At 44.2% G+C, this 26,188-nt stretch overlaps 1 protein-coding gene across 5 annotated transcripts in view; it reads right to left on the reverse strand.

Moving 5' to 3' along the window:
• LOC117353556 (nuclear factor of activated T-cells 5-like) overlaps positions 1–26,188 on the reverse strand; it is a 281,088-nt gene that overhangs the window by 64,008 nt on the left and 190,892 nt on the right. For all 5 annotated transcript variants that reach the window (XM_033929614.1, XM_033929613.1, XM_033929615.1 and 2 more), the window contains exon 13: positions 11,673–11,738. In XM_033929614.1, coding sequence (XP_033785505.1) covers positions 11,673–11,738 — 66 coding nt within the window. The remainder of the gene's footprint in view (positions 1–11,672; positions 11,739–26,188) is intronic.

A 26,188-nucleotide genomic window follows, 5' to 3' on the forward strand; every position in this document is an offset into this window, starting at 1 on the left:
ACTTAGGGTGCTCTTGTTCTCTTGAGTTTCCTTCATTGGTTCCAGTCCCACCTCCCTTCTGTTTTCCTGAGTATCGCAGTGCACTAGTGGAGCAAAGGAATTCTGTAGAGGTAATATAAGTGAAGGTGGATGTTTCTGTGTTACATGTAGCAGTCTTCCTGAGCCTACTGTGACCCATTTATTCCTGGGCTGTTTTATTCTTTGAGGTAGAGGTGGTAAGTTGGTATGATTTTGTGGAGTGATGGAAGCTGCTTTAATTGTATTCAATTCCTGTTTAAGTTTGCAGAGCTCCTCCTTAATACTGGCAAGTTGAAGACAGATGGGGCAAGCCTTAAGCCTCCAAATAGTATGTCTTGGAATTAAAGCACCACAGTGATTGCATAGAATAAAGGTCATCTTGATTGGTTGTGAAGTGACTTGATTTGAGTAGTCCTGATTATATGGGTCTCTATATATGAATAGTGGTCCCTGGGGTTGGTGGGACTATAAGTAAGACTACAAGTAAGGCAGAAATATAGGCTCTATACCACCTAAAACACAGTATTTTAAACAAAACTGCAGGTTCTATCAGTGCTACCCTAAAACACAGGATTTATAACAGATTTTCCCTACTTTAGTCACCCTGAGCCACAGGCACCAGAAATATAGGCTCTATACCACCTAAAACACAGTATTTTAAACAAAAATGCAGGAAGAGGAAATAAGATTTAACAGAGGAAAGAGAAGGATTTATTTTTTTGTGCTTTTTTATATTTTTTTTTTAGTAAGAAACAGGGAGGAGAAGAGAAATTAAGCAGATATAATGCTGAAAACCAGTGAAAAGAGCAGAATATGAAATGCTGAGTAACTTAGCTTTTAGAAGTTCACAGGGCAGCCTTGCACAGCAATGTCCCAAAGATAATGCAATTAACCTTAGAAGTAAAACAGAGCCCCTCCCTTCTCCACCTAATCAGACACAATGGCTAAAAACTAGTGGGTCAGAAATATAGGCTCTATACCACCTAAAACACAGTATTTTAAACAAAAATGCAGGTTCTATCAGTGCTACCCTAAAACACAGGATTTATAACAGGATTTTCCCTACTTTAGTCACCCTGAGCCACAGGCACCAGAAATATAGGCTCTATACCACCTAAAACACAGTATTTTAAACAAAAATGCAGGTTCTATCAGTGCTACCCTAAAACACAGGATTTATAACAGGATTTTCCCTACTTTAGTCACCCTGAGCCACAGGCACCAGAAATATAGGCTCTATACCACCTAAAACACAGTATTTTAAACAAAAATGCAGGTTCTATCAGTGCTACCCTAAAACACAGGATTTATAACAGGATTTTCCCTACTTTAGTCACCCTGAGCCACAGGCACCAGAAATATAGGCTCTATACCACCTAAAACACAGTATTTTAAACAAAAATGCAGGAAGAGGAAATAAGATTTAACAGAGGAAAGAGAAGGATTTATTTTTTTGTGCTTTTTTATATTTTTTTTTAGTAAGAAACAGGGAGGAGAAGAGAAATTAAGCAGATATAATGCTGAAAACCAGTGAAAAGAGCAGAATATGAAATGCTGAGTAACTTAGCTTTTAGAAGTTCAAAGGGCAGCCTTGTACAGCAATGTTCCAAAGATAACACGGCCCAAAACATCATCTTGCCTAGAGGTCTTGGCGAACTGACTCTCCTTTTCTTCTGTTCATCAGCGAGCTCCTTTGGGACCATTTTTGCACACATCTTTCTCATGCCAAGATTTTCAGTTAAGATTTTCCTGCTTCTCTATCGATGTTTACTTGGTCTGCTATGCTTCTCACAGTCAGTCAATGATTTTGACACACAATTTGACAAATTTTTACAATGCTTTTATCAGTTCTGCTCGTTACTGGCCGCCCCTCAGAAAAATGTTTACTCCATGCCATTATTCCTATAAACTTGGACTAACATGTCCCCGATTTCACTTCAATTCCTACTAAGTTTAACAAAAGTAATGTTTGTTCATTGATTTAATTCAAGTTCTAACATTCTCGCAATAGCACACAAAAACAAGCAACATAAGAACATAAGAAATGCCTCTGCTGAGTCAGACCCGAGGTCCATCGTGCCTAGCAGTCCGCTCACGCGATGGCTCAGCAGGTCCAGGATCTGTGCAGTAATCTTCTATCTATACCCCTCTATCCTCTTTTCCAGTAGGAATTTGTCTAATCCTTTCTTGAACCCCAGTACCGTACTCTGCCCAATCACGTCCTCTGGAAGCGCATTCCAGGTGTCCACCACACGTTGGGTAAAAAAGAACTTCCTAGTATTTGTTTTGAATCTGTCTCCTATCAACTTTTCCGAGTGCCCTCTTGTTCTTTTATTATTCAAAAGTTTGAAGAATCTGTCCCTCTCTACTCTCTCTATGCCCTTCATGATCTTATAAGTCTCTATCATATCCCCTCTAAGTCTCCTCTTCTTCAGGGAAAAGAGACCCAGCTTCTCCAATCTCTCAGCATATGACAGGTTTTCCATACCTTTTATCAGACGCGTCGCTCTCCTCTGAACCCTCTCAACTAACGCCATATCCTTCTTAAGGTACGGCGACCAATATTGGACGCAGTACTCCAAATGCGGGCGCACCATTGCCCGATACAACGGCAGGATAACCTCTTTCGTTCTGGCTGTAATACCCTTTTTGATTATACCAAGCATTCTATTCGCTCTCTTAGCGGCCGCTGCACACTGTGCCGTCGGCTTCATTGTCATGTCCACCAGTACCCCCAAGTCCCTTTCCTGGGTACTCTTATTCAATAATATCCCTCCCATTGTATAGTTGTACCTCGAGTTTCTGCTCCCCACATGTAATACCTTACATTTCTCAACTTTGAACTTCATCTGCCATCTCGTCGCCCAATCTTCTAGTTTGTTCAAGTCCCTTTGCAATTCTTCGCATTCCTCTGTAGTCCGAGCTCCATTAAATAGTTTAGTGTCATCCGCAAATTTTATTATCTCGCACTTCGTCCCTGTTTCTAGATCATTTATGAAGATATTAAATAGTAGCGGCCCGAGCACCGAGCCCTGCGGGACACCACTCGTGACCCTCCTCTAGTCGGAGTAGTGGCCCTTCACTCCTACCCTTTGTTTTCTACCCTCCAACCAGTTTCTGATCCATCTATGTATGTCTCCTTCCACCCCATGGTTCTTCAGTTTCCGGAGTAGACGTTCATGGGGCACCTTGTCAAAGGCTTTTTGGAAATCTAGATATATGATGTCAATGGGGTCTCCTTTGTCCTCTGTTTGTTAATCCCTTCGAAGAAGTGCAATAAGTTTGTTTGGCACAATCTTCCCTTGCAGAAACCATGCTGGCTGGCTATCAGAAGTTCGTGTTTTTCAAAATGTTGATCAATGCTTTCTTTTATCAGTGTTTCTGCCATTTTCCCAGGAACTGAAGTCAGGTTCACTGGCCTGTAGTTTCCCGGATCACCTCTTGATCCCTTTTTAAAGATGGGCGTAACGTTGGCTATCTTCCAATCCTCCGGATTGGAACACCAATCAGCAAGACAACACTATATATTGACACAAACACAGATATGAGAAACTGATATACCAAGGTTATGAAACCTGTGGTATGCAGCCTATGCCTGCTAGGAGTGTCCCCCCTCTACTGATCCACTTAAACCTCTTTCTGAACCAGTAGGTGACTTTTCTTCCTTGACCTCTAGAGGGAGTCAGAGAGCAGAGGTGCAGGTTGCCCAGCCCCCTCACATTCCTAAGGTTGCTCACAGGAAATCCTTTTCACCTGAGGGTTGGGGGCAGGGCTGCAGACTGCTTGCTCACCGGACTAAGCTACTAAAGAGTCAGAAGGAGAAAAGACAGGGGAAGGACAGGCAGCAGCGCTCAGGGCTGGGAGCTCTTGATAACGGTCCACTGCCAGAATGCATGGAGCTTACAGAGGCTGGAGAGGAAGCCCCTTTCTGTATGACTGAAGAGTCTCATGATAAGGAGCTAGACCCGGAGCCAATTGCTGAGCCTTTGAGTGAAGTACTTCCAGTGGAGGTTTGTTGCATGAAAAGCAAGCAGCTGGTATTACCTGAGTGAGTAGCTGATGCCTTGCTGTTTAAGTTACTTCCAGGTTTTATGTTAATCCTGTGGAAGCTGAAGAGCGAAGAAGCTCATGAGAACTGAAAAGACTTAACTAGTTTGGGTTTTTTTTGCCATTTGCTGTTTCTCTTTGTGAAAGAGAGACTGTTGCAATCCCAGGCAGTGGGGTTTGCCCCACATATTCAGTGGTGGGATAGTGGGCCTATTTTGGCAGTTTGTCACCACGTGGAGCACACTGCCTGACCAGCACGCCAGCTGCTGGTGTACTCATAGCTGTAGCTCTGACTAAGGCTGCAGTGTTCAGCCCTAAAGACTGTCTGTGTTTTTGGGAGTTTTTTTTTTTTTCTTTGCAAATGTATGAACTGAGTATTGACTGTGGGAACAGCCCAGTTTTGAGAAAGCCTTGTGCTTATTGGAGTTGAGAACCATATTTGAACCGAATCTATTTTGAGACTGTTTGCTGATATATTTTTGTTTATTGATTTCTTGGGATTATCCTTGCACGCAGAAACATCCTGACAAGCTTTATGTTTATTTTGAATGAAAGAATAAATTCCAAGTTTTGTTTGTCCAGAAACCTTACTTACCTGGTGTGGCAGTGTTTCTTTTCCTTTCTTATCCTTGTGCTGCCCGCAGCGGCCCACAAGAGTTTTCTTGTCCCAGTCGCTCAGGGCCCATTGTCCTGAGACGGCTGGTGACAAAGTGTATCGAATTGTTCTGCCAATGTAAGCATACGGAGGCAAGTTTGTGAACTTAATTGCCAGACCTCCTATGTACAAGAATTGTTTGCTTTGCTTCAGGGCTTACTCAACCATTAGAGATTGGTATTGAAGTTGAGGCCTATCAAATTCAGGATGTCTAGATTCTCTATAAAGAGTCCAATTTATATGGAACCACTGGGACAGTTAGTGGAGTTTTCCAGTTTTTAAAGAGGACTTCTTTCATGAGTTTGTGTAATGTCACTTTGATACAAATCTTAGGCCACTTTTCATAGTCCAAGACCCCATGAGCTCTGCACGAGGCTCCTCTTCAGAATCCATTCTAATAGGCAGTGCTTGTCCCATCTATCTAATAAAATTGGGAAAGGACACTTACAGGTGGGGACCCATGTCGAGGAGGAGGAGGTAGTGAAGGATCTGATGGTATCCCATAGGACTCATCTGCAGAAAACTCTGGGAAATGATTAGAAGAGTGTGGTGACAAATACGAGTCAGATTCCTTGATGTCAGCTCTTCTGGAAGTAGACCGTTGACTCCCTGGACGACGACACATGCGCATGGAAGTTCAACGTCGAAGCATCTAAGATTGATGCCTTGAAGGACTTCATGGCTGATGCTTGGACTGGTTTGAGGCCAGGAGTGACAATACAGGAGGTTGTACAAGGCAAAAATACAGTAACCCAGCCAGTTCTTGATGTAGCAGCGTTCAAAGCTGCTCTTACAGTAGTGGCATCGGTACCTATGTTGACAAGGTTACAATAGGCGCTTGTAGAGTTGGGTGTCAAGGCTTTGGGGACCTTGATGCCAAGACAAACCTCTGAGGAAACACCAACTGTAAAGATGGTGATCGGTCATCAGTGTGTTGATGCTTGGAGTATGCTGATGGAGTAGACACCTGAGAAGATGCATGTCTGATAGGGGAGACACTTATGTTCACTTATGAGACTCCGCTGATGATTCGTTGAAGATGAGGAAGTGGAGTGAGTCATTGATGCAGCTGGTGCTGGTGTCGATGCTGCAGTTGAATGTGATTGAGCGTTGTGGTCAGCATCTCCAACCATGCTTAATGTCCCTAAAGTTGTACTGAAAAGTTTTTCAAACTACAATTTTCTGGCTTTAAAATTTTCTGGCTTTAAGTGACCTCTTCTGCCTATAAGAGCAGAGTGTGCAGGAAATATCCTGATGATCAGTACCTATGCAATGAACACACCAGTAGTGAGGGTCAGTGCCTGAAATGGTCCTACTACATCCAAGTGCACCGTTTGAAGCTACTAGGTGTCTGGGACTTTGATGGAAAAACCACTGATGCAAAGTCAAAAGGCTCAATGACATAGAGAGGTTGAGTAGAACTGAAACTAATGGCAAGGGAAAGGGCTGAAAAGTGCCCAAAAGCTTGAAAAACCAAAATTTGGAAAAAAGAAATTTTGACAAAAAATAAGAGAATATAACCCCCCCCCCCAATATTATTGAGAAAACTGAAGAAAAACATCAAAGGGAGGACACAATAAGGCTAAAATTGGACATGCTTTGAGACACGGCTTTTCAGCTCTACAGAAAACTAAGAACTGTCCGTGCCAGGTTCAATGGATGTTGTCACCAAGATGTGAGAATATTATGTCTGCTAGTCCTCTGAGAAAAGAATTTAATTCTAAATTTGTTTATTGGAATATTTCAGCATAGAAATCTTGCAGCAGTCCCATTGTCTTGTTTTCTCACTAAATGTTCTAGTTCCTGGTGTAATATTTACAGTGCATTTTTTCACACATAAGAAGAGCGAGAGAGAGGCAGAGTGGCAGGTGGGATGTGTGTGTAAGAGAGAGAGAGAGAAAGACAGAGTGGTAGGTGGGATGTGTGTGAGAGAACTTACCCATAGTGACCAATCAAATTTCATGTTTATTTTCCCAGAGAAAAGATGAAACTGTATTGGTCACTAATGGCAACTTTTGTGGAGATCCTCCTTTTCTTCCATTCTTATAAAAAAAAAACCCCTCAAAAAACAACCACCTGAGATCTGCTTAAGCCTCCAGTGAACATAGAAGTCTACCACAGAAGTCAATGATAGAAAGAACAGAACAGATAATAACACTAGCAAGATGGAGCTGAAAAAATGAAAAACTCAGATCATAAGCAAGTCGAAGAAGGTGAGGTCCCACATGGTATACTCCACATTTTTGGATAAGATAAATCCAGAACTATACTCATGTTGGGGTTAGTTAAAAATGTTGGTCTTCAGAGTGTTGGGATAACTATATTATCTTATTGGGAGCTTTACAATAGTATGAGTAGACTGAGCAGATAGAAAAAAATTTAAAACTGATTGAGACATACCACATTATTATGACCACTGCCTACTAGTGCGGCCCGATTCAGGAAAAAAAATTTTGATTCAATTCAGCCTATTGAATTGATTTTTCGATTCTATTTTCCTTCCCAATTGGGTGTTTTTTTAAAACATCCTGGCGGGTTATTTTATAGCCTCTTCACCCCCTTTGCCTTCTCCTAACCACACTGGCGCTGTGGTGTAAACAAAACAAACAAACAAAAAGATTTTTCCTCTCTCTGTTAAATCCTAGCTCACATTTGCAGTCTAACACCAGCTCTGGCAGGATACACATTTCAAATCTGACATATTGTAATCACAAAACAGAAAATAAAATTAGCTTTTCTACCTTTTGTTGTCTGGTCATTATTCACATCTTGTTGGTCCCAGGCTCTGGTTGTCTTCTGATAACTTGCTTGCCAGGGTCTCCTTCTTTCTTCTTTCTCCATGCTAACCATCCATCTGCCATCTCTGTCCTCCCTTTCTGTTTCCCTTCCCTCCCCTGGAGGTCTGGCATCTTTCCTTTTTTTCATCTCCATCTACAGATCTACCTTTTCTCAACTACTCTCCTTTCCCAACACCCCAGGGTCCACCATCTCTCCCTTTCTGTTCCTTTCATCCCTAAATCCCATTGTCCACCATCTCTCTACCTCTCCTCTGATTTTAGACCCATTATTTCTTCTCCCCAAAGTCCGGCATATGCTCGTCTCTTTGAACCCCCCCTTCCCTCCCTCCCTCCGTGTACTTCTACACCAGGGCCCCCTACCCTGAATGTCTGCACCCCCATGAAGGCCTATACCCCACCCCTGAAGGCCTATACACCACCCCTAAAGGCCAGCCTGTCCCTCCTGAAGACCTGTAACCCCCTGAAGGCCTACATGTCCCCCCTGAAGACCTGCATGTTCCCCCTGAAGGCCTGCACCCCCCACCCCTGAAGGCCTGCACCCCCCCTGAAGGCCTACACCCCACTCCTGAAGGTCTGCATGCCTCCCCTGAAGGCCTATACTCCACCCCTGAAGGCTTGCATGTTCCCCCCTGAAGGCCTGCATGTCCCCTCCTGAAGACCTGTCCCTTCTGAAGCCTGTACCCACGGAAGGCTGCAACTCCCCCCCCGGAAGGCCTGCACCCCCCCCCCTGAAGGACTACACCTCCCCCCGGAAGGCCTGCTTGTTCAATTTACCTAATTTCAGCAGCCTGCCCTGCATAAGATCGCTGGCACTAGCGATCTTTGCAAGCTGCCATACGTCATCCGAGTTGTCTTCTCTCTGCCGCGGTCCCACCTCTCCTCTGACTTCAGAGAAGGGGCGGGACCATGGCAGAGAGAAGACAACTCGGACGACGTATGGCAGATTGCAAAGATCACTAGAGTCAGCGATCTTATGCAGGGCAGGCTGCTGAAATTAGGTAAATTGATGCGGGGAAGCCGGCCACCAGCGGGGAAGCCATTTCCCGACTGACCCTCCCCACTCGCACTCTAAAGCAGGAGCGGCAGGCCAGCAAGAGGCAGCTTTAGGGGCGAGGGTCAGTCAACAAATCGGGAGGCCGATTTTTTGTCGTGGTAAATCGATTTGAATCGATTCACCCGAAGTGAATCAGTGAATTGATTTGAATATTGAATCGGGCAGCGCTACTGCCTACCTCTGACGTCAAGGACGCATAGTCAATGAACGAATGCAAGTGTCGCGCTCAGGTTTTGTGGGTATATAAGGTGGGATGTTAGCAAGTTGATAATATTGCAACTGTAGCAGTGAAACAAATCCTGTTGCGAATGGGGCTCTGGAGCAGATGCCTGGTGACTGCACACATGCTCACGAGGGTTCATTGCAAAAAACAGCTGCAATTTGCACAGGAGTACCGACATTGGTGGCAGATGGTTGCCTTCTCCAATGAGTCACTAATTGAGCTCCATGGAACAGATGGATTTTGGCATGTCAAGTGTGAAACCGCCGAGAACCACTACCAAACACTGTTGGATGTACACAAGCTAGTGGCGGCAGCGCTATGGTCTGGGGAATGTTTTCTTGGTATGGTCTGGGTCCCTTGATAGCTCTGGAAGGCACTCCCAACCGATATGGGTATCTCTCCATCCTTACCCATACATGTCTTTCCTATGGAATCTTTTAACAGGACAATGTGACATGTCATACTGTCAGAATTGTTTGTGAGTGGTTCACAGAGCACTACCAAGACTTCCAGCTACTTCCCTGGCCTCCGAATTGCTCAGCCCTTAACCCAATTGAGCACAATTGGGACCACCTCGATCAACATGTTCGATGACTGGATCCACCACCATGTACCTGTCACTAACTGTCGGAAGCACTGCAGTCTGCATAACTCCAGATACCTCTAGCAACCACCCAGAATCTTACTGAGTCCTCCCACGGTGTCAGGCTGCCGTCTGTGCTGCTAGAGGCAGTTATTCTGGATAATAGCAGGTGGACATAATAATGTGACTTGACTGTGTATTTAACTGAATAGGAGCGATTCCATAGCAAGAAAAGTTTACAGATGAATAATTCACAACAGCAGTTCAATCTATAATAATAAAATGGTAAGCGCGCATGCGCACTCTAAAGCCGAGTTCCCTGATCCGTTGCGATGTGGCCACAAGAGTGCGCATGCGCGCTTATACGTCACCATATAACAGACGGACTGCACCCAACCGTAACTCTCCTCCTTTTCTGGCCCGGCGAGAGGGAGAGCGGTGCTGGCACTGCCGCCAGCTCAGCTTGGCCACTCCGTCTCTGCCAGGGCTAACAGCAGCAGCCCCCGAAGCTCCTCAGCAGCCTGTCCCGCCCCCTTGAGAAGGGCTCCCGCAGTGTCCGGAAGCGGAGATGGCAGCGCTGCTGCTGGTGGTGCTGCTCCCGCTGCTGTGCCTTTGAGCAACGCGCCGGAGCTGGACACCGCCTGTCGGCAGCGGCTCGACCAGATGGCAAATGGCAGCGGCTGACAGGAGGAGACAGAGAGAAGGGAGATGCTGGACTGTTGGGGGATAGAGAAAGGGGGGGAAAAAGGAAGGGAGGCCTACTGCTGGACAGAGGGAGCAGGAAGAGGTGCTGCTGGATGGGGGGGGGGGGAAAAGGAAGGGAGGCCTACTGCTGGACAGGGGTAGCAGGAAGAAGTGCTGATGGACAGGGGGGGAAAGAAAGGGAGGCCTACTGCTGGACAGGAAGAGCAGGAAGAGGTGTTGATGGACAGGGGAGGAAAAAAGGAAGGGAGGCCTACTGCTGGACAGAGGGAGCAGGAAGAGGTGCTGCTGGATGGGGGGGGGGGAAAAGGAAGGGAGGCCTACTGCTGGACAGGGGTAGCAGGAAGAAGTGCTGATGGACAGGGGGGAAAAGAAAGGGAGGCCTACTGCTGGACAGGAAGAGCAGGAAGAGGTGCTGATGGACATGGGGGGAAAAAGAAAGGGAGGCCTACTGCTGGACAGGGGGAGCACGAAGAGGTGCTGATGGACGGGGAGGGGGGGAAAGAAAGGGAGGCCTACTGCTGGACAGGGGGAGCACAAAGAGGTGCTGATGGACAGGGTGGGGAAAAAAGGAAGGGAGGCCTACTGCTGGACAGGGGGAGCAGGAAAAGGTGCTGATGGACAGGGGGGGAAAAAAGGAAGGGAGGCCTACTGCTGGACAGGGGTAGCAGGAAGAGGTGCTGATGGATAGGGGGGAGTTAGAACAACGGGAGAAGGGCTGCTGCTGGATAAGGGGAGCAGTGAAGGGGTGGTGGTGGACACAGGGGAGGTATAAAGAAGGGAGAATGGACAGGGGGAGCATGCAAGGGGTGGTGGTGGACAGCCAAAAGAAAGAATGACAGAAATACAGAAAGCGGCTAAGGAGACAGAGAGAGAAAGAAATAAAGACAGACACACACACACATATTCTAGCACCCGTTAATGTAACGGGCTATAAAACTAGTTTATTTAATATACCGCAAATATAAAACCAAGGGTAAATCTAAGCGGTTTACAATAAAAATTGTAAATAAGTAAATATAAAAATTAAATAGGGTAAGGAACATAAAATACAGTTAATCAATCAAACCAACTAGGAAATATGAAGAAAGGATGGAGTCGGTAGGTTACAATAAACAAAAAAAGGTTGGGGAAAGGGAAGAAATGAACAATATGGTTAGGAAAAAAACTGAAGATACTTCTGTCCACATTAGTTGAGATAAAGCCAAAGATGGAACATTAGAGAAAGGTTACCTAGAAGATTAAGAACAGAAAGCCAAGGAGAAGAAATATGCCTTTAGTTGTCCACATCATCTTATTTTCCTGGTGGCATTTTGGAACTCTCAGACCAAGATGCAGTTCTAAAATATTTTTACTGCAACAGTAATTTTTTGTAAAAACAGTCGGCCATTCAACCAACTGGCTTTCTCTCTCAAGTCCCTTACACCCGGTGTACCTTTGCAGCTAGTCTTCGGCCCTGCAACAACAGCAACAGCCATACTCAAAGGCTGCCTGTGGCCTACGCTGGGCCTTTCTCTCTGACTCCGCCCACCCAGGATGTTGCTTTCATCTTTAGCATAATACAATATGTAAAAATAAAATACGATACTCACCACATAATCAAGTAAATCTTTGTTGCAAGTAAAATCGGAAGAGGATGAATTTATTTCCTTTATTTCCTACAATGCAGACAACATAAGAAAATAATAAGGCAGAAAATGAGTTACTATCATTTTTGTGACAAAAGGTATGTATATATAAACTGGTTAAATGATTATGAAAGTCCAGCTGAATATTACATATTTTGTAGCTATCGAATGGGATCTTTTACTAAAGATTAGCACGTTATCTGCCACAGGACCCACTTCACCATAATCTTGAATTGATTAGTTTCACTACAAATAATGGTGACGATGGCTAGCCAGTCATGGCAATCCGGTTGAAGCTTCTCTTCAGAATTAGTGGCAGATGCACTCAAAGGAATGTCTTTAAAACAGTATACAGAAAATCAGTTCTCTGGAGATCAGTGGGCTAACTTTATAAGTAACAGCAAACGCCTCATTAAAGATGATTTGCACGGGGCAACATTAAGAGAATATTATAAACAAGAATATATCCCGAGGGGGTTAAGAGTAAACCTTGAACCCAGATTATTCAGCGATGATGAAGAATTTGTAGTGAAATGGCACCAAATCCTGAACAAATGTTCATTGGATCTAATGGTGTTAATACAAAGAACAAAGGAGGTAGATGATATTAGAAAAGAAGTTGAAAAAAATGAGAACACTAGGATTAGATCATTTTGAAATGCAACTGAGTGAAACCAAGAAGAAACTAGAGCAATTTCAATTAGATATACAAAGAATGAAGTTGAGAAAATACAAGGAGGACGAAGAAGACTACAAAACTGTTAAGTGTATTCCTGGAAGAAAAAACAACCAGTAGGTGTCTCGAGCAATGAAAGCAATAAAAAAGTAGTTTTTAGTGGATCCACAAGTTCTGTAGGAAGTGGATAGACCTCCGAAGATGAGACAGAAGGCTTTTTTACAGCATGGTACCAGAAGAGAAAGGAAAAGAGCAATGTTCCGAGGAATACAGATGCAGTCTCAAAAACAAACTTAACACATAAGAACATAAGCATCGCCTCTGCCAAGTCAGACCATAGGTCCATCATGCCCAGCAGTCTGCTCCCGCGACGGCCCCCCAGGTCAATGACCTATAAGTGATCATCCTCTTAAAACATTTTGTCCTGTATAGTATCCCTCTAATTATACCCTTCAATCCCCTTTTCCTCCAGGAAGTCGTCCAATCCCTTTTTGAAAATGATGTGGTCATTAATTGATCTCAACAAACACTCACAAGCGCATAACAACAAGCTTTACAGAAAGGTTTGTCCTTTGTTAACACCTATAAACATGATTCCTTTCAAACACAAGTAGACATTGAGAAATTTATTAGAATACTACATCTTAAGTGGTAGATGAGACAACAGAAATAACAGAAATTACTAATTTTAGACCTCATTCCACCTGGTTTCCACCGACTCTAGTAGACCCTTTAATTAAGAGCCTTTAAATAGCTTTAATTGGCAGATGTGGCAGAAATGGAAGCACGTCCGGAGAGAAAGCACAGTTACTTAGGCTGCTATAAGGGAAAGCACACATGGTTGGAGCCAAGATGGCGTCAGGGAGAGACGTGTTGTAAGAGGCTCCCCTACTTGCGGCGTTTTTTTTCTTTTTGTGAAGACTTTCTTACCTGCTTTAATAGCGGAATTTGATTTTTGGAATGCTGAAACGTAGGGGGAAACAGAGGAGAGATCTCCCGGCCTCCTCTGCCTCTTCAGTCACACGTCAGACAGCTATTACAGTTTATGCTGTCCCTTTTGGATCGGGCGGATCTGCTCTCCGAGGGGGGCAGACCTCGGAGCTAGACAGTGATTTCTCATTGAGCCCGCTCGGGCCTGTAATGCCTACCCGTCCTGGGATGATGTTGGGCAGTCCCTCTACTCAACGGGAAGCGAGTCTCCGTCAGAGTCGATGGTGTTGCCTTTGACCCCGGAGGTGGTTCGATCTTTGCCGGGTTACCAACAAGTGGCAGGGGGAGAAGGAGGCACTCAGGGAGTGACGAGTGCAGAAAATGGAGTAGTTTCTCCAATTCGGCCTCTGTAACCCCTGATTAACCAAGAAGTGGAGGATATGGAGGCGTTGTGGGGAGCCATGGAGAGCCTTCATCAGGTATGCTCCCAATTTAATAATAATCTAATATAATAAAACGCTAGGCCGCGCATGCGCATTTCCTATGTGTGCGCCGGTTTTCTGTGAGCTGTAGCGACACATAGGAAGTGCGCATGCGCGTGAAACTATCTCTCTCCCTCCCCCGAGGTGGATGACACTGAACCAGTTCTGACACCGCGCTGGAGGGGGGAAGGCTAAATATTTATTCCGCCGGCCCTCTCAGCTCTTACCGCGTCTGCCAGACAGTTGGGATAGAGGACTTCAGCACGGGACCGCAGCCACCCGCTGATCGCCTCCAGAAGCCCGCTCCACTCCTGCAACAGCGGAAGGCCCCGATTCCGAGTCAGCTTGTGCCGCCTTCAAAATTAAAAATAAATGGCCCCACACCGCCTCTCTGCTCGCGCAGACCTCCATCAAGCAAAAACAGCACTACTGCCCAAAGTTTATTTTAAAGTTTAAAGCCACTGCAGCGGCTCCTCTCATGAGGCTTCCAACGCAGGCAGTGATAGTGTGAGGAGCTGCCGCAGCGGCTTTAAACTTTAAAATAAACTTTGGCCGGTAGTGCTGTTTTTGCTTGATGGAGGTCTGCGCGCTCCTACGGCAGTACGGCTGGCGTGAGGGCGCCTCTGGCCGAGAGATACGTGGCGCACCGGGTTGGCGACGGCGATACGCTGCAGGGCATCGCGCTCAAGTACGGAGTGATGGTAAGGCGTGACCAAATAACCCACCCGGAGGCACTTTCCCCGCGGTGAGGGAGCCCTGTGGAGGTCCTAGACAGCCCACCTTCAAATTATTGACAGAGGCTTCCTAGCACTCTACAAACACACCGAAGTAGCCTGTTAACAGAGAGAGATCCTGGCTTTGCCTGTGGGTTTTACTTTATTTAAGATGCTTATAAACAGTCTTCCAGGGTAACTACAAAGGTAGAAGTAGACTTGGTTATCCAAATCATCACCCCCCCAACTCCTCCCCCTCACAAAAAGGCTGGTGTTAACTTTTGTAAGATCAATCTGTTTCTTGAAACATTGCCTTTCAATGGCAGGAGTCATATGCCTCAGATGCAGGAATGTCAGAGCTAATTTGCTTTAGTTAGGTTGGGGGAAGAAAAACAGACCAGTGACTGGATAACTGGGGGCAAAACTATTCTCTGAAAATATAATGGAAAGGTACCAAATTTGATGTGGTTAAAGCTGCTGCCTCAGCACTGTGAGGTTCTAGAGAATGACACGGTGACAGAATTTGTCCCCATCCCTGCGGATAACCGCTATAAACCATCTGCACTCTTTCAGGAGAGAGGGAAGAATCAAGAGTATGAATGGACACAACCACTAACCCTCAAGCCTTGCATTGAAGAATGCTGGTGTAAAAAGACTGAAGTTGACATAAACACTAAAGAATAGCATGGGATGGTTTCCCACGGTTATGTGTGGGGACGGTGGCAGTGACGGAATCTGTCACCGTGTCATTCTCTAGAACCTCACAGTGCTGAGGCAGAGAGAAACAATGACAGATGGGGCCAGAGAGACAGACAGAAAGAAAGACAGGGGGGAGGTAAAACAAAGGGAGAAGAGCTGCTGCTGGATAAGGTGAGCAGTGATGGGATGGTGGAGGACACAGGGGAGGTAAAAGGAAAGGATAATGGACGGGGAGTAGAATGCAGAAAGCGCTAAGGAGAGAGAAAAAGAAATAAAGACAGACACACACACATATTCTAGCACCCGTTAATGTAACGGGCTATAAGACTAGTAATAATAACAACAGTTTATATACCGCAATACAGTGAAGTTCTATGCGGTTTACAAAAGATTAGAGAAGGTACAGAATAATTGGACTTAAGAGCGGAAAGAGTGAGTGAGTACGAGGGAGAAGAACAGGTCAGTTGTCGACTCAACAAACTGCAATTCAAATTAAAAACTGTGAAGGAAAAATTCAACTACAATCAGGTAGACTGGATCAAGTAGAGAAAACAGTCTTAGAATTAAAAGCTGCATCTAATTTTCAGATGAAAGATAAAAATCTATTAATCAGGAAAATTGAAAATTTAGAAAATGCTAATAGGAATTTGAATTTGAGACTTCTAAATTTTCCTGTATCTAGAATACAATCTCCTAGATTGTTTTCCATTCTTTCCTGACTTCAGTATTAAAATTTTCAGAGACTAATATGCCTCCGCTGCAGAAATTGTACTATCTTAACATTTCGAAAGAGGAAAAAGATAAGTCATCTCCGCATCCTGGAGAATTGGATTTTACCGGGATGTTGAAATTCTCACAGTTTGAAATTTCAGCAACAGAACTCTGCTTGTGACCTCTGTTTTCTTGCAAGACAAAGAAGCTGTTCTCCATCTTTTTTACAGAACTGAAAATGTTGAATTTTATGATCACAAGATTGCTATTTTTCCTGATGTTTCAAAGTGGACGCAGGCTAGATGTAAGAAATTTCTGACGTTCCGTCAGTTAGTTCTGGGTTTGGGAGCAACCTATCAGCTTAGATTTCCTTGTAAATGTTGCATTACTTATCAGGCAAACAAATATATCTTCTATGAACCAGAACAATTGCAATTTTTTTTGGAAGGAAAGGCTGCCATTAAGGCTCCAGACCCCTCCGTAATTTCTGCCACTCAGGCCTAAATGTAAATATCCAAAAGAACCCTGCATTTCTGAAGGACATGTGTTAATATGACCGTGATTGATTTCTTAAAGTCAAATCCCCTTGACTGGGTATGGCTCTACCTCACCTAAATGTGGACTATGATCATGGTATTGGTAATAGGAGTGAAGGTTTCACCCCTTTTCTTCTGTTTTGATAATAATTTCTTCAATGTATATTTAATTTCCTTTATCAAAGTGTTTTTTGTTCTTGATGTTCTTGAACCAACTTCAGCACAGAGACACTACTAGGCTCCCTTATGGACACTGTCAGACAACATCTTAGTACAGGGAAAAAAATGCTTCTCATACAACTGGACCTAACTTCTGCATTCGACTTAGTAGATCACAATATCCTTCTACAGATCATAGATGCAATAGACATCTCAGATAAAGTATACTCTTGGTTTGAAGGCTTCCTAAAATCCAGAACCTACAGTGTAAAATCAAACAAAGAAAAATCAGAACCTTGGTCAAACCCCTGTGGCGTACCACAAGGATCTCCACTATCCCCTACTCTCTTCAACCTTTACACTACTTCTCTAGGAACACATCTGGACAATCTAGGCATAACCACCTATAGTTATGCAGATGACATCACCATCCTCATCCCATATGATCATTCTAAACCTACCATGACAGACACACTTCACCGAACACTTGAAACAGTCACAACCTGGATGAAAGATCACAAACTTAAACTCAACCCAGACAAAACCAAATTCATCCTTCTCGAAAATGACAAGGTCCAAACCACAACCAACTTAGAACTCAACGCAATCAACTATCCCATCCAAACCACCATAAAACTACTTGGCATGACCATAGACAGATGCTGCACCATGCAACCGCAAATAAACAAAACAATTCAGAAATCCTTCGCAATCATGAGAAATCTGAGACTAGTCCGGAAATTCTTTGAAAGAACACAATTCCAACTTATAGTTCAATCCCTAATATTAGGTCTACTGGACTACTGCAGCATCCTCTTCCTTCCTTGCCCTGTTACTATGATTAGACAACTTCAAACAATCCAAAATACAGCTTTGAGACTCATCTACTCATTGAGAAAATATGACCATATCACAGAATCCTACATCAACTCACATTGGCTTCCAATCCAAGAAAGAATCCAATTTAAATTCTACTGCATGTTATTTAAAACCCTAAACAGAGACAGCCCATCTTACTTGAACAATCGTCTCATCCAAGCACCCACTACCAGACACAGAAAAACTCACTCCCCATTCGTACCTCCCCCAATCAAGGAAGTAAAACGAACAAAACTACATGACGGCCTCCTAGCCACTCAAGCCGCAAGGCTGGACAACCAGATTTCCAACCTTCCGACGACCACCCCAGACTACAAGACATTCAGAAAATAAATAAAAACTATACTTTTCAAGAAATTCCTGAAGCAACCATAACACCACGTACTCTTAATAACTCTAAAACTGACAATTGATCTACCCTTTACTTCACTAGTAATAACAACAGAACTTCCATTGTGACCCCCTTCTTAATTCTTTTGCAAACCGCCTTATCCTTAACAACCCGTGAAATGTTTAAAAGATCTACTACTTACCTCTCTAGCTAATCAATAGTTTTCCCATTGTAACACCGTTTTTATTAATCTTTTGTAATCCGCCTTGATCCGCAAGGTAATGGCGGAATAGAAATCCCTAATGTAATGTAATGTAATTAAAAATAAATAAATAAGGGAAAGCACATTCCAGGGATTCAAGAAAAGGTTAGATAAGTTCCTGCGGAACCAGAACGTATGCAGGTAAGGCTAGACTCAAATAGGGCACTGGTCTTTGACCTAAGGGCCGCTGCGTGAGCGGACTGCTGGGCACGATGGACCATTGGTCTGACCCAGCAGCGGCAATTCTTATGTTATTATGTTCTTATCCAGGGACAGCAGGCAGATATTCCCATATGTGGGTGACGTCACCGACGGAACCTCAGTATGGACACTTAAAAAGTGAATTGCAACTTTAAGTTTTAGAAAGTTTGTGATCAGTCCGCACCGCGCATGCGCAAGTGCCTTCCCGCCCAATGTAGGCGCACAGTCCCTTAGTTAGGATAAGCCAGCTAAGAAACCAACCAGGGGAGGTGGGTGGGTTGTGAAAATATTTGCCTGCTATCCCTGGATAACACCTGTTATGGTAAGTAACTGTGCTTTATCCCAGGACAAGCAGGCAGCATATTCTCACACATGGGTGACCTCCAAGCTAACTAGAATGGGATGGTGGGAGAGTTGGCCTTTAAGAAAATAAATTTTGTAATATTGACTGGCTGAAGTGCCCAACCCGTCTGGAGAAAGACTCCAGACAATAATGTGAGGACCAGGTGGTAGCTTTACAGATTTCCTCAATAGGAGTAGATCTAAGGAAAGCTACAGAAGCTGCCACTTTGTGAGCTGTGACGCGACTTTCCAGGTGCAGACCAGTCTGAGCATAGCAGAATGATATACAGGCTGCTATCCAGTTGGAAATCGTTTTCTTGGAAACAGGATGCCCCAACTTGTTAGGATCAAATGAGATGAAAAGTTGGGGAGATGAAAAGTTGGGGAGATGTTCTATGTGGCTTTGTCCTTTCGATTTAATAGACCAAAACACGCTTGCAGCACCGTTTCACCAGCATGAGAATGAGGCTTAGGGAAAAAAAACTGGAAGAGCAATCAACTGATTGAGATGAAACTCCGTGACAACTTTCAGTAGAAACTTTGGATGTGGGCATAGAACCACTTTATCATGGTGAAAAACTGTGAAGGGTGGATCTGCCACCAACGCTTGTAACTCACTGATCCTCCTGGCAGAATTGAGCGAGCTAAGAAAAACAACTTTCCAGGTAATTAAATTTGAGATGAGCTGAGGCCACTGGTTCAAATGGTGGCTTCATCAACCTGGAAAGAACTACATTAAGGTCCCAGACTTCAGGAGAAGGCTTGAGATAGTTTCGCATTGAAAAGTCCTTTCATGAATCTGGAGACCAAAGGATAAGCAGTAAGAGGTTTTCCCTCGACTGGCATGTGAAAAGCTGTAATAGCACTGATATGGACTCTGACAGATGTAGACTTGAGGCCAGAGTCCTACAGATGAAGAAGATAATCCAACAACAATTCCACTGACAAGGAAGTTGGATTGTGATGATGAAGACGACACCAGGAAGAAAACCGAGTGCACTTCTGTTGATAACATTGTTGAGTGGTTGGTTTCTTGGAGGCGTCAATAGAATAGATTATTGTGTACCAGTGCTGTATACGAATTGGTAATACTTATATGACTTCTAGCTCCAGCCCAAGACTATGTGGATAGAGCCATGACACTCCATAGAGATAGGACAAAGTACGCCTCAATATTGCGTACAGGCTGAGAGAGAAGTAACTGAGATGTATTCAGCCCAAGAGAAACCAAACTGATAGGTGTAATGAGTGCAGGTTGGGATGTAGAACAGAGTAGGAAAAATTTGCAGAGGTATTGGCCCCTGGAGCTGAGTTGAAGTAGAAGGGAAGGGAGAACCAATGCTGCCTGGGCCATCGTAGAGCAATGAGAATTATTGTGGCTGACTCTCGTTTGAGTTTGAACAGAGTTTTGAGTACGAGACAAGTGGGTGGAAATGCATAGAGAAACATGTCCAATCCAGAAGAAATACATCTGCTTCCAGATGATGAGGAAAGTATAGTCTGGAGCAGAACTAGGGCAGCTTGTGATTGTGGGGAGCTGCAAATAAGTCTACTTGAGGAGTGCCCCATTGAGCAAATATTGGATGAAGAGCTGCAGAGTTGAGAGTCCATTTGTGAGGTTGAAGAATTCTGCTGAGGTTGTCTGCTAGGGAATTCTTCTCCCCTTGAATGTAGACAGTCTTTAAGAAGATTGCGAGCTGTCACCCAAAACCAGATTTTCTGGGCTTCTTGGCATAGGAGGAGACAGCCCATACCTCCTTGCTTGTTTATGTAGTACATTGCTACTTGGATGTCTGTGCAATGGAGGAGGGCTTGAGGCCACAGAAGATGTTGAAAAGCCTTGAGGGAATAATACATTGCTCTGAGTTCTAAGAAATTGATGTGAAATTTCCATTCTCTGGTGGACCAGTGACCCTGGGTTTGAAGGCCGTCTATATATGCTCCCTAAGCATAAGGAGATGCATCTATCATGATCACCCTGAGATGAGAAGGCAAGTAGAAAAGGAGACCTCTGGATAGATTGGAGGTCATCCACCATTAAAGCGACTGCAGAAGAGATAATGTGACAGAGATATGCTGTGAAAGATGATCTGCGCTGGCAAGTACGGAGAGCTGCTGGGAGGAGAGAAAACCACTGTTGAAGGCTGGGAAACTGCTGGACAAGGGGGAAAAAGGGACAGCTGCTACTGGACTTGGAGGGAAGGAAGAGAGATGCTGCTGGGAGGGGAGGAGGGAAAGAAGTCTGGGAAGCTGCTGGACAAGGGAAAATAAAGGGACAGCTACTACTGGACCTGGAGGAAAGGAGAAGGAGAGATGCTGCTGGGAGGGGAGGAGGGAAAGGGAAGGGAAGAGAGTTATTACTGGACAGGAGGAGGGAAGGGAGAAGGAAAAAAGGAAGGAAACAGCTGGCAGGGAGATTAGAGAAGGGGAAGGGGAGAGACAGGAATGAAAAAGTAGAGAGATTATTGATGGGAAGGGGGTCAGCAAAGAAATAAGCAGAGAGGGACAAAGATGCTAGATCTGGTGTAGGTAATAAAAATGAAGAGAGCAGTGAAGCTGGAATGAATCATGTAAAAAGGAGATGGGGCGCAGGCTGGATGGAAAGAGGAGAGGGGCATAGAAAGAAGACAGATACCATATGGAAGGGGGAGAGGGCAGACAGTGGATGGAAGGGGCAGACGCTGGAAGGAAGAGAGTGAAAAGAAGATGAAAGCAGAAACCAGAGATAAAAAAGGTAGAAAAAATAATTTTATTTCTATTTTGTGATTAGAATATATCAGATTTGAAATATATATCCTGCTAGAGCTGGTGTTAGATATAACTGGGGACTGCAAAGCCCAGGCAGTGCTTCTTTAGCTTCCAGCTGGCTTAGGGCTCTCTCTGACCAGGAGGTAGTTGCCCTAGTTGCACTCCCCTAACATTATTCCTGTCATGTGTGACTGCGGTATTCTGTTAAGAATTCTGTAATAATTTGGCTTATTAAGTTTTCTTGATAGTAGTGGGGATATATGTGAAAGGAGGGAAGACAGGGGTTTTGTTGATCTTTGTTCTATATTATTTGTATTTATAAAATGACAATTGTACAGAATATTGTTTTTTTTATACTTTAATAAAATACATTCAATATAAAATCATAACTGAGGCTTGTGTGGATGGGATCAGGTGGTTTGCAGACTTGCGGAGACGGGGCAGAAACGGGGTTTTAAAATTTCAGTTCTAGTAGTTTGCCGGTCCACAAAATAATTCTTTTATTTCCACTGGTCCATAGGTGTAAAAAGGTTGAAGAACACTGTGATAGATCACATAGAATTGGACATCCATGGAGGTAACAGACAGATGTGTCTTTATCAAAGAGAACAACGCTGGATCTATGAATTAGAGATTGCACTCCGAAAGGGTTAAATGCGAGTATAGACTGGTAGTTTCACAGTAACTTGAATTTCAAATTTACCACTAATTCAGAGAACAAACCTGGTATTGTAATGGCCGAGTTAGACATCCAATGAAGAGAGGCCAGCACTTTCCCTAGAACTGACATGACAGGTAAGGACTGGCTATTCTCTCTTTAAGACAGCTGAGATGCCGCAGTTATAGCAGGACGATGAAGAGACCGTGAGAACAACTGCTCAGTGATTAATGTTAAATTTCTCATGTTAAGAGACTGAAAGATGGAATAATAGAATGATACATTACATATCATTTTTAATTACCTTCACAGAACTGTATGGATATAGTAGAAGTTCATAAGCCCTGAAGAAATGACTTGACTCTGTGAAACGTTGGCTAAAAGCAGGACTCCTCTAATTTATATTTTTAGACACAGTTTTTCATAACGCTGTTTAGAATCTGTCCCTTAAAAGATGACTGCTATGGCATATAGCCACTTCTAACGGAAGTTTTTTTGCCGATGATGTGGGCGGAGGTAGTTTGACCAATGAGCTCTACCAGTAAGACCTGAGGCTTTTTCTTCCGTTGGATTGGGACTCTTAGCCTTACAAGTGGAGTTTTTTTGCACTTTAATAATTAAATTTTCCCACTTCACCATAATCTTGAATTGGCCAGTTAAATACTTGCAGGCAGTAAAAACGCTAGAGCAAGCTTGGACCCTTTTTAAGGAAACAGTCACCGAGACGCAAAATCTATATATACCGCGTATCAACAAGGGATCAAAGAGGAAAAGAACAAAGAACCGGCATGGCTCACTGTAGAGGTGAAGGAAGCGATCAAAGACAAGAAAACTTTATTTAAGGAATGGAAAAGGTCAAAAACGGATGAAAACTAGAACAAGCACAAACAACATCAACGCAGGTGCCATAAGGCAGTAAAAGAGGCCAAAAGAGACTACGAGGAAAAAATAGCCAAGGAGGCGAAGAATTTCAAGCCGTTCTTTCGATATATTAAGGGGAAACGACCTGCGAAATGAAGCAGTGGGACGGTTGGATGACCATGGAATAAAGGGAGTGCTAAAGGAGGACAAAGCAATCGCCGACAAACTGAACACATTTTTTGCATCTGTATTTACCGAAGATGATATCCACAGCATACCGGAACCCATCAGGCTATATGCTGGAAATGAAGACGGAAAGATGACAGGATTGACGGTCAGTCTAGAGGAGGTGTGTAGGCAGATTGATAGGCTTAAGAGCGATAAAACCCCAGGACCGGATGGAATCCATTCGAGGGTCATCAAGGAACTGAAAGGGACCTTAGCTGAACTGCTTCAACTAATAGCCAAGCTGTTGATCAAATCGGGAAAGATTCCGGAAGACTGGAAGGTAGCAAATGTTAAACCGATCTTCAAGAAAGGTTCGAGGGGAGATCTGGAAAACTACAGACCGGTGAGTCTGACCTCGGTACTGGGAAAGATGGTAGAGTCGCTGATAAAGGACCGCATCATTGATCACCTTGACGGACATGGGCTGATGAGGACCAGTCAGCACGATTTTAGCAAAGGCAGATCATGTTTGACAAAATTGCAACACTTCTTTGAGGGCGTAAACACATAGACAGACAAGGGCGATCCGGTCGACATTGTATATCTGGATTTTCAGAAGGCGTTTGACAAGGCTCCGCTTGAACGACTACTTCGGAAAATTGCGAGCCATGGAATTGAGGGTGAAATACTCACGTGGATTAAAAACTGGCTGGAACATAGGAAACAGAGAGTCGAGGTAAATGGACAATACTCTGAATGGAAGAGCGTCACCAGTGGGGTGCTGCAAGGCTCGGTGCTTGGACCCTTGCTCTTCAACATCTTTATAAACGATCTGGACACTGGTATGACGAGTGAGATGATTAAATTTGTGGATGATATGAAGTTATTCAGAGTAGTGAAGACACAGGGGGATTGCGAAGATCTGCAACGTGACATAATCAGGCTCGAAGAATAGGCATCAACATGGCAGATGAGGTTCAACGTGGATAAGTGTAAAGCGATGCATGTAGGTAACAAAAATCTCATGCACGAATACAGGATATCCGGGGCGGTACTTGGAGAAACCTCCCAGGAAAGAGACTTGGGGGTTCTGATCGACAAGTCGATGAAGCTGTCCGCGCAATGCGCAGCAGCGGTGAAAAGGGCGAACAGAATGCTAGGAATGATAAAGAAGGGGATCACGAACAGATCAGAGAAGGTTATCATGCCACTGTACTGGGCCATGGTGTGCCCTCACCTGGAGTACTGCGTCCAGCACTGGTCGCCGTACATGGAGAAGGGCACGGTACTACTCGAAAGGGTCCAGAGAAGAGCGACTAAGATGGTTAAGGGGCTGGAGAAGTTGCCATACAGTGAAAGATTACAGAAACTGGGCCTCTTCTCCCTCGAACAGAGGAGATTGAGAGGGGACATGTTCGAAACATTCAAAGTACTGAAGGGAATAGACTTAGTTGTTCAGCCTCTCCAAGTTAGGGAGAATAAGAGGGCACTCTCTAAAATTGAAAGGGGATAGATTCCGTACGAACGTAAGGAAGTTCTTTTTCACCCAGAGAGTGGTAGAAAACTGGAACGCTCTTATGGAGTCTGTCATAGGGGAAACACCCTCCAGGGATTCAAGACAAAGTTAGACAAGTTCCTGCTGAACCAGAACGTACGCAGGTAGGGCTAGTCTCAGTTAGGGCGCTGGGATTTGACCAGAGGGCCGTCGTGTGAGCAGACTGCTGGGCACGATGGACCACTGGTCTGACCCAGCAGCGGCAATTCTTATGTTCTTATAGGGAAAGCACCTCATCGGCTTAAAAACCTCCTCGCTTCTTATTCACCTGCTTATTCAGAGTCTACTCATACAAACCTTGTTTCATAAATCGTTATTCTTTGTGTTGTACATTCAATGACTACAATGAAGTGTGTAGCAAGATGCGCATTAGAAACAATGACTTATATTGCTTTCTTATCTTACAGCGGACTGGGGGGACAAGATGGACCAGTGGGACAAGGAGAGAGAGATAAAGAAAAGAAACGCTCTAAGACCCACACAGATCCTGATTGTGGAGCGCCGCCAAATTTGCTGCATCAGTGGACACCGCCGAATCTCCCAGCGATAGCAGGATTGAGAGTGCCCGACGCAATTGTGGGCATCAACCTTTTACACTCTAGGATCCCCACCGGGGAACCAAGCGAAAGACTCGAGCCGAGCGAAGGTGAAGTCCCCACGGATGGCCCAGACATTGAGGGGGTGACCACAGGCATAGATTTCTTAAGTATGCCTAATAAGAGCACATTTGATGATTCAGCATTTGTATCATCAGCAGTTTTTCATACAATTAGATGACACTCCATTTTTGTTTTCGGTCAAATCTGTCTGAGAGCCAGTATAATTTGTATGTTTTCATTTGCAATTTCTAAGACTCCTGAGGGAGGCGTGATGGCCGAAACATGTACATGTGAAGTCAAGTCATTGAGTTGGTGAATGTGTCATTTTGATGTTTGAACAATAAAGATATTCGTATAACCAGACAAATCGGAGGACCACTTTTTTGTCGCACATCATTCTTATCTGGACAATTCCACTCTGGTTCATGGAAAAAAAAATGTCCCACCAACTACAGCAAGGGAGATGTTCATTTTGAGGGGGGTTAAGCTCAAAGTGGGAGGTCCAGCCCCCTCTCATGGTTATGTCACCAGTTGTGTTTAGTACAAAATTAAGTACTTGCTCAGTTTGTTTTGGGGTTTCCAGTTCAGTTTTGGCACATTTTCTTGATGAAATTTGACTTTTTATTCTCATAGATGTCCCAAATAGAATTGTAAACACAACCAAAAATAGGAGTCAGAGGTCCAACTGTCTGCAGTAAAAAACAATCCAAAGCAAACAAAACAGAAGACTGCAGACCTTGTACACGATGCAGGCAGACTTTATTTATAACAAGTAAATCATTAATTAAAAACCTCTTTCTAGGCAAGGGACCCAACACGGTCCATGTTTCGTATAATCTTCATCAGGGGTCCGGTAAAAGTGACACGCTGTAGGAACTAAAACCGCTGGTGACACACTGTGGAAACTGCGACGTTAGTGACGCGCTGAAAAGACTGCCGAGTGAATAGAATTGTATCATATGATAAGAGC

The sequence above is a fragment of the Geotrypetes seraphini genome, chromosome 2 (genome assembly GCF_902459505.1).
Source record: "Geotrypetes seraphini chromosome 2, aGeoSer1.1, whole genome shotgun sequence".
Taxonomy (NCBI): Eukaryota; Metazoa; Chordata; class Amphibia; order Gymnophiona; family Dermophiidae; genus Geotrypetes; species Geotrypetes seraphini.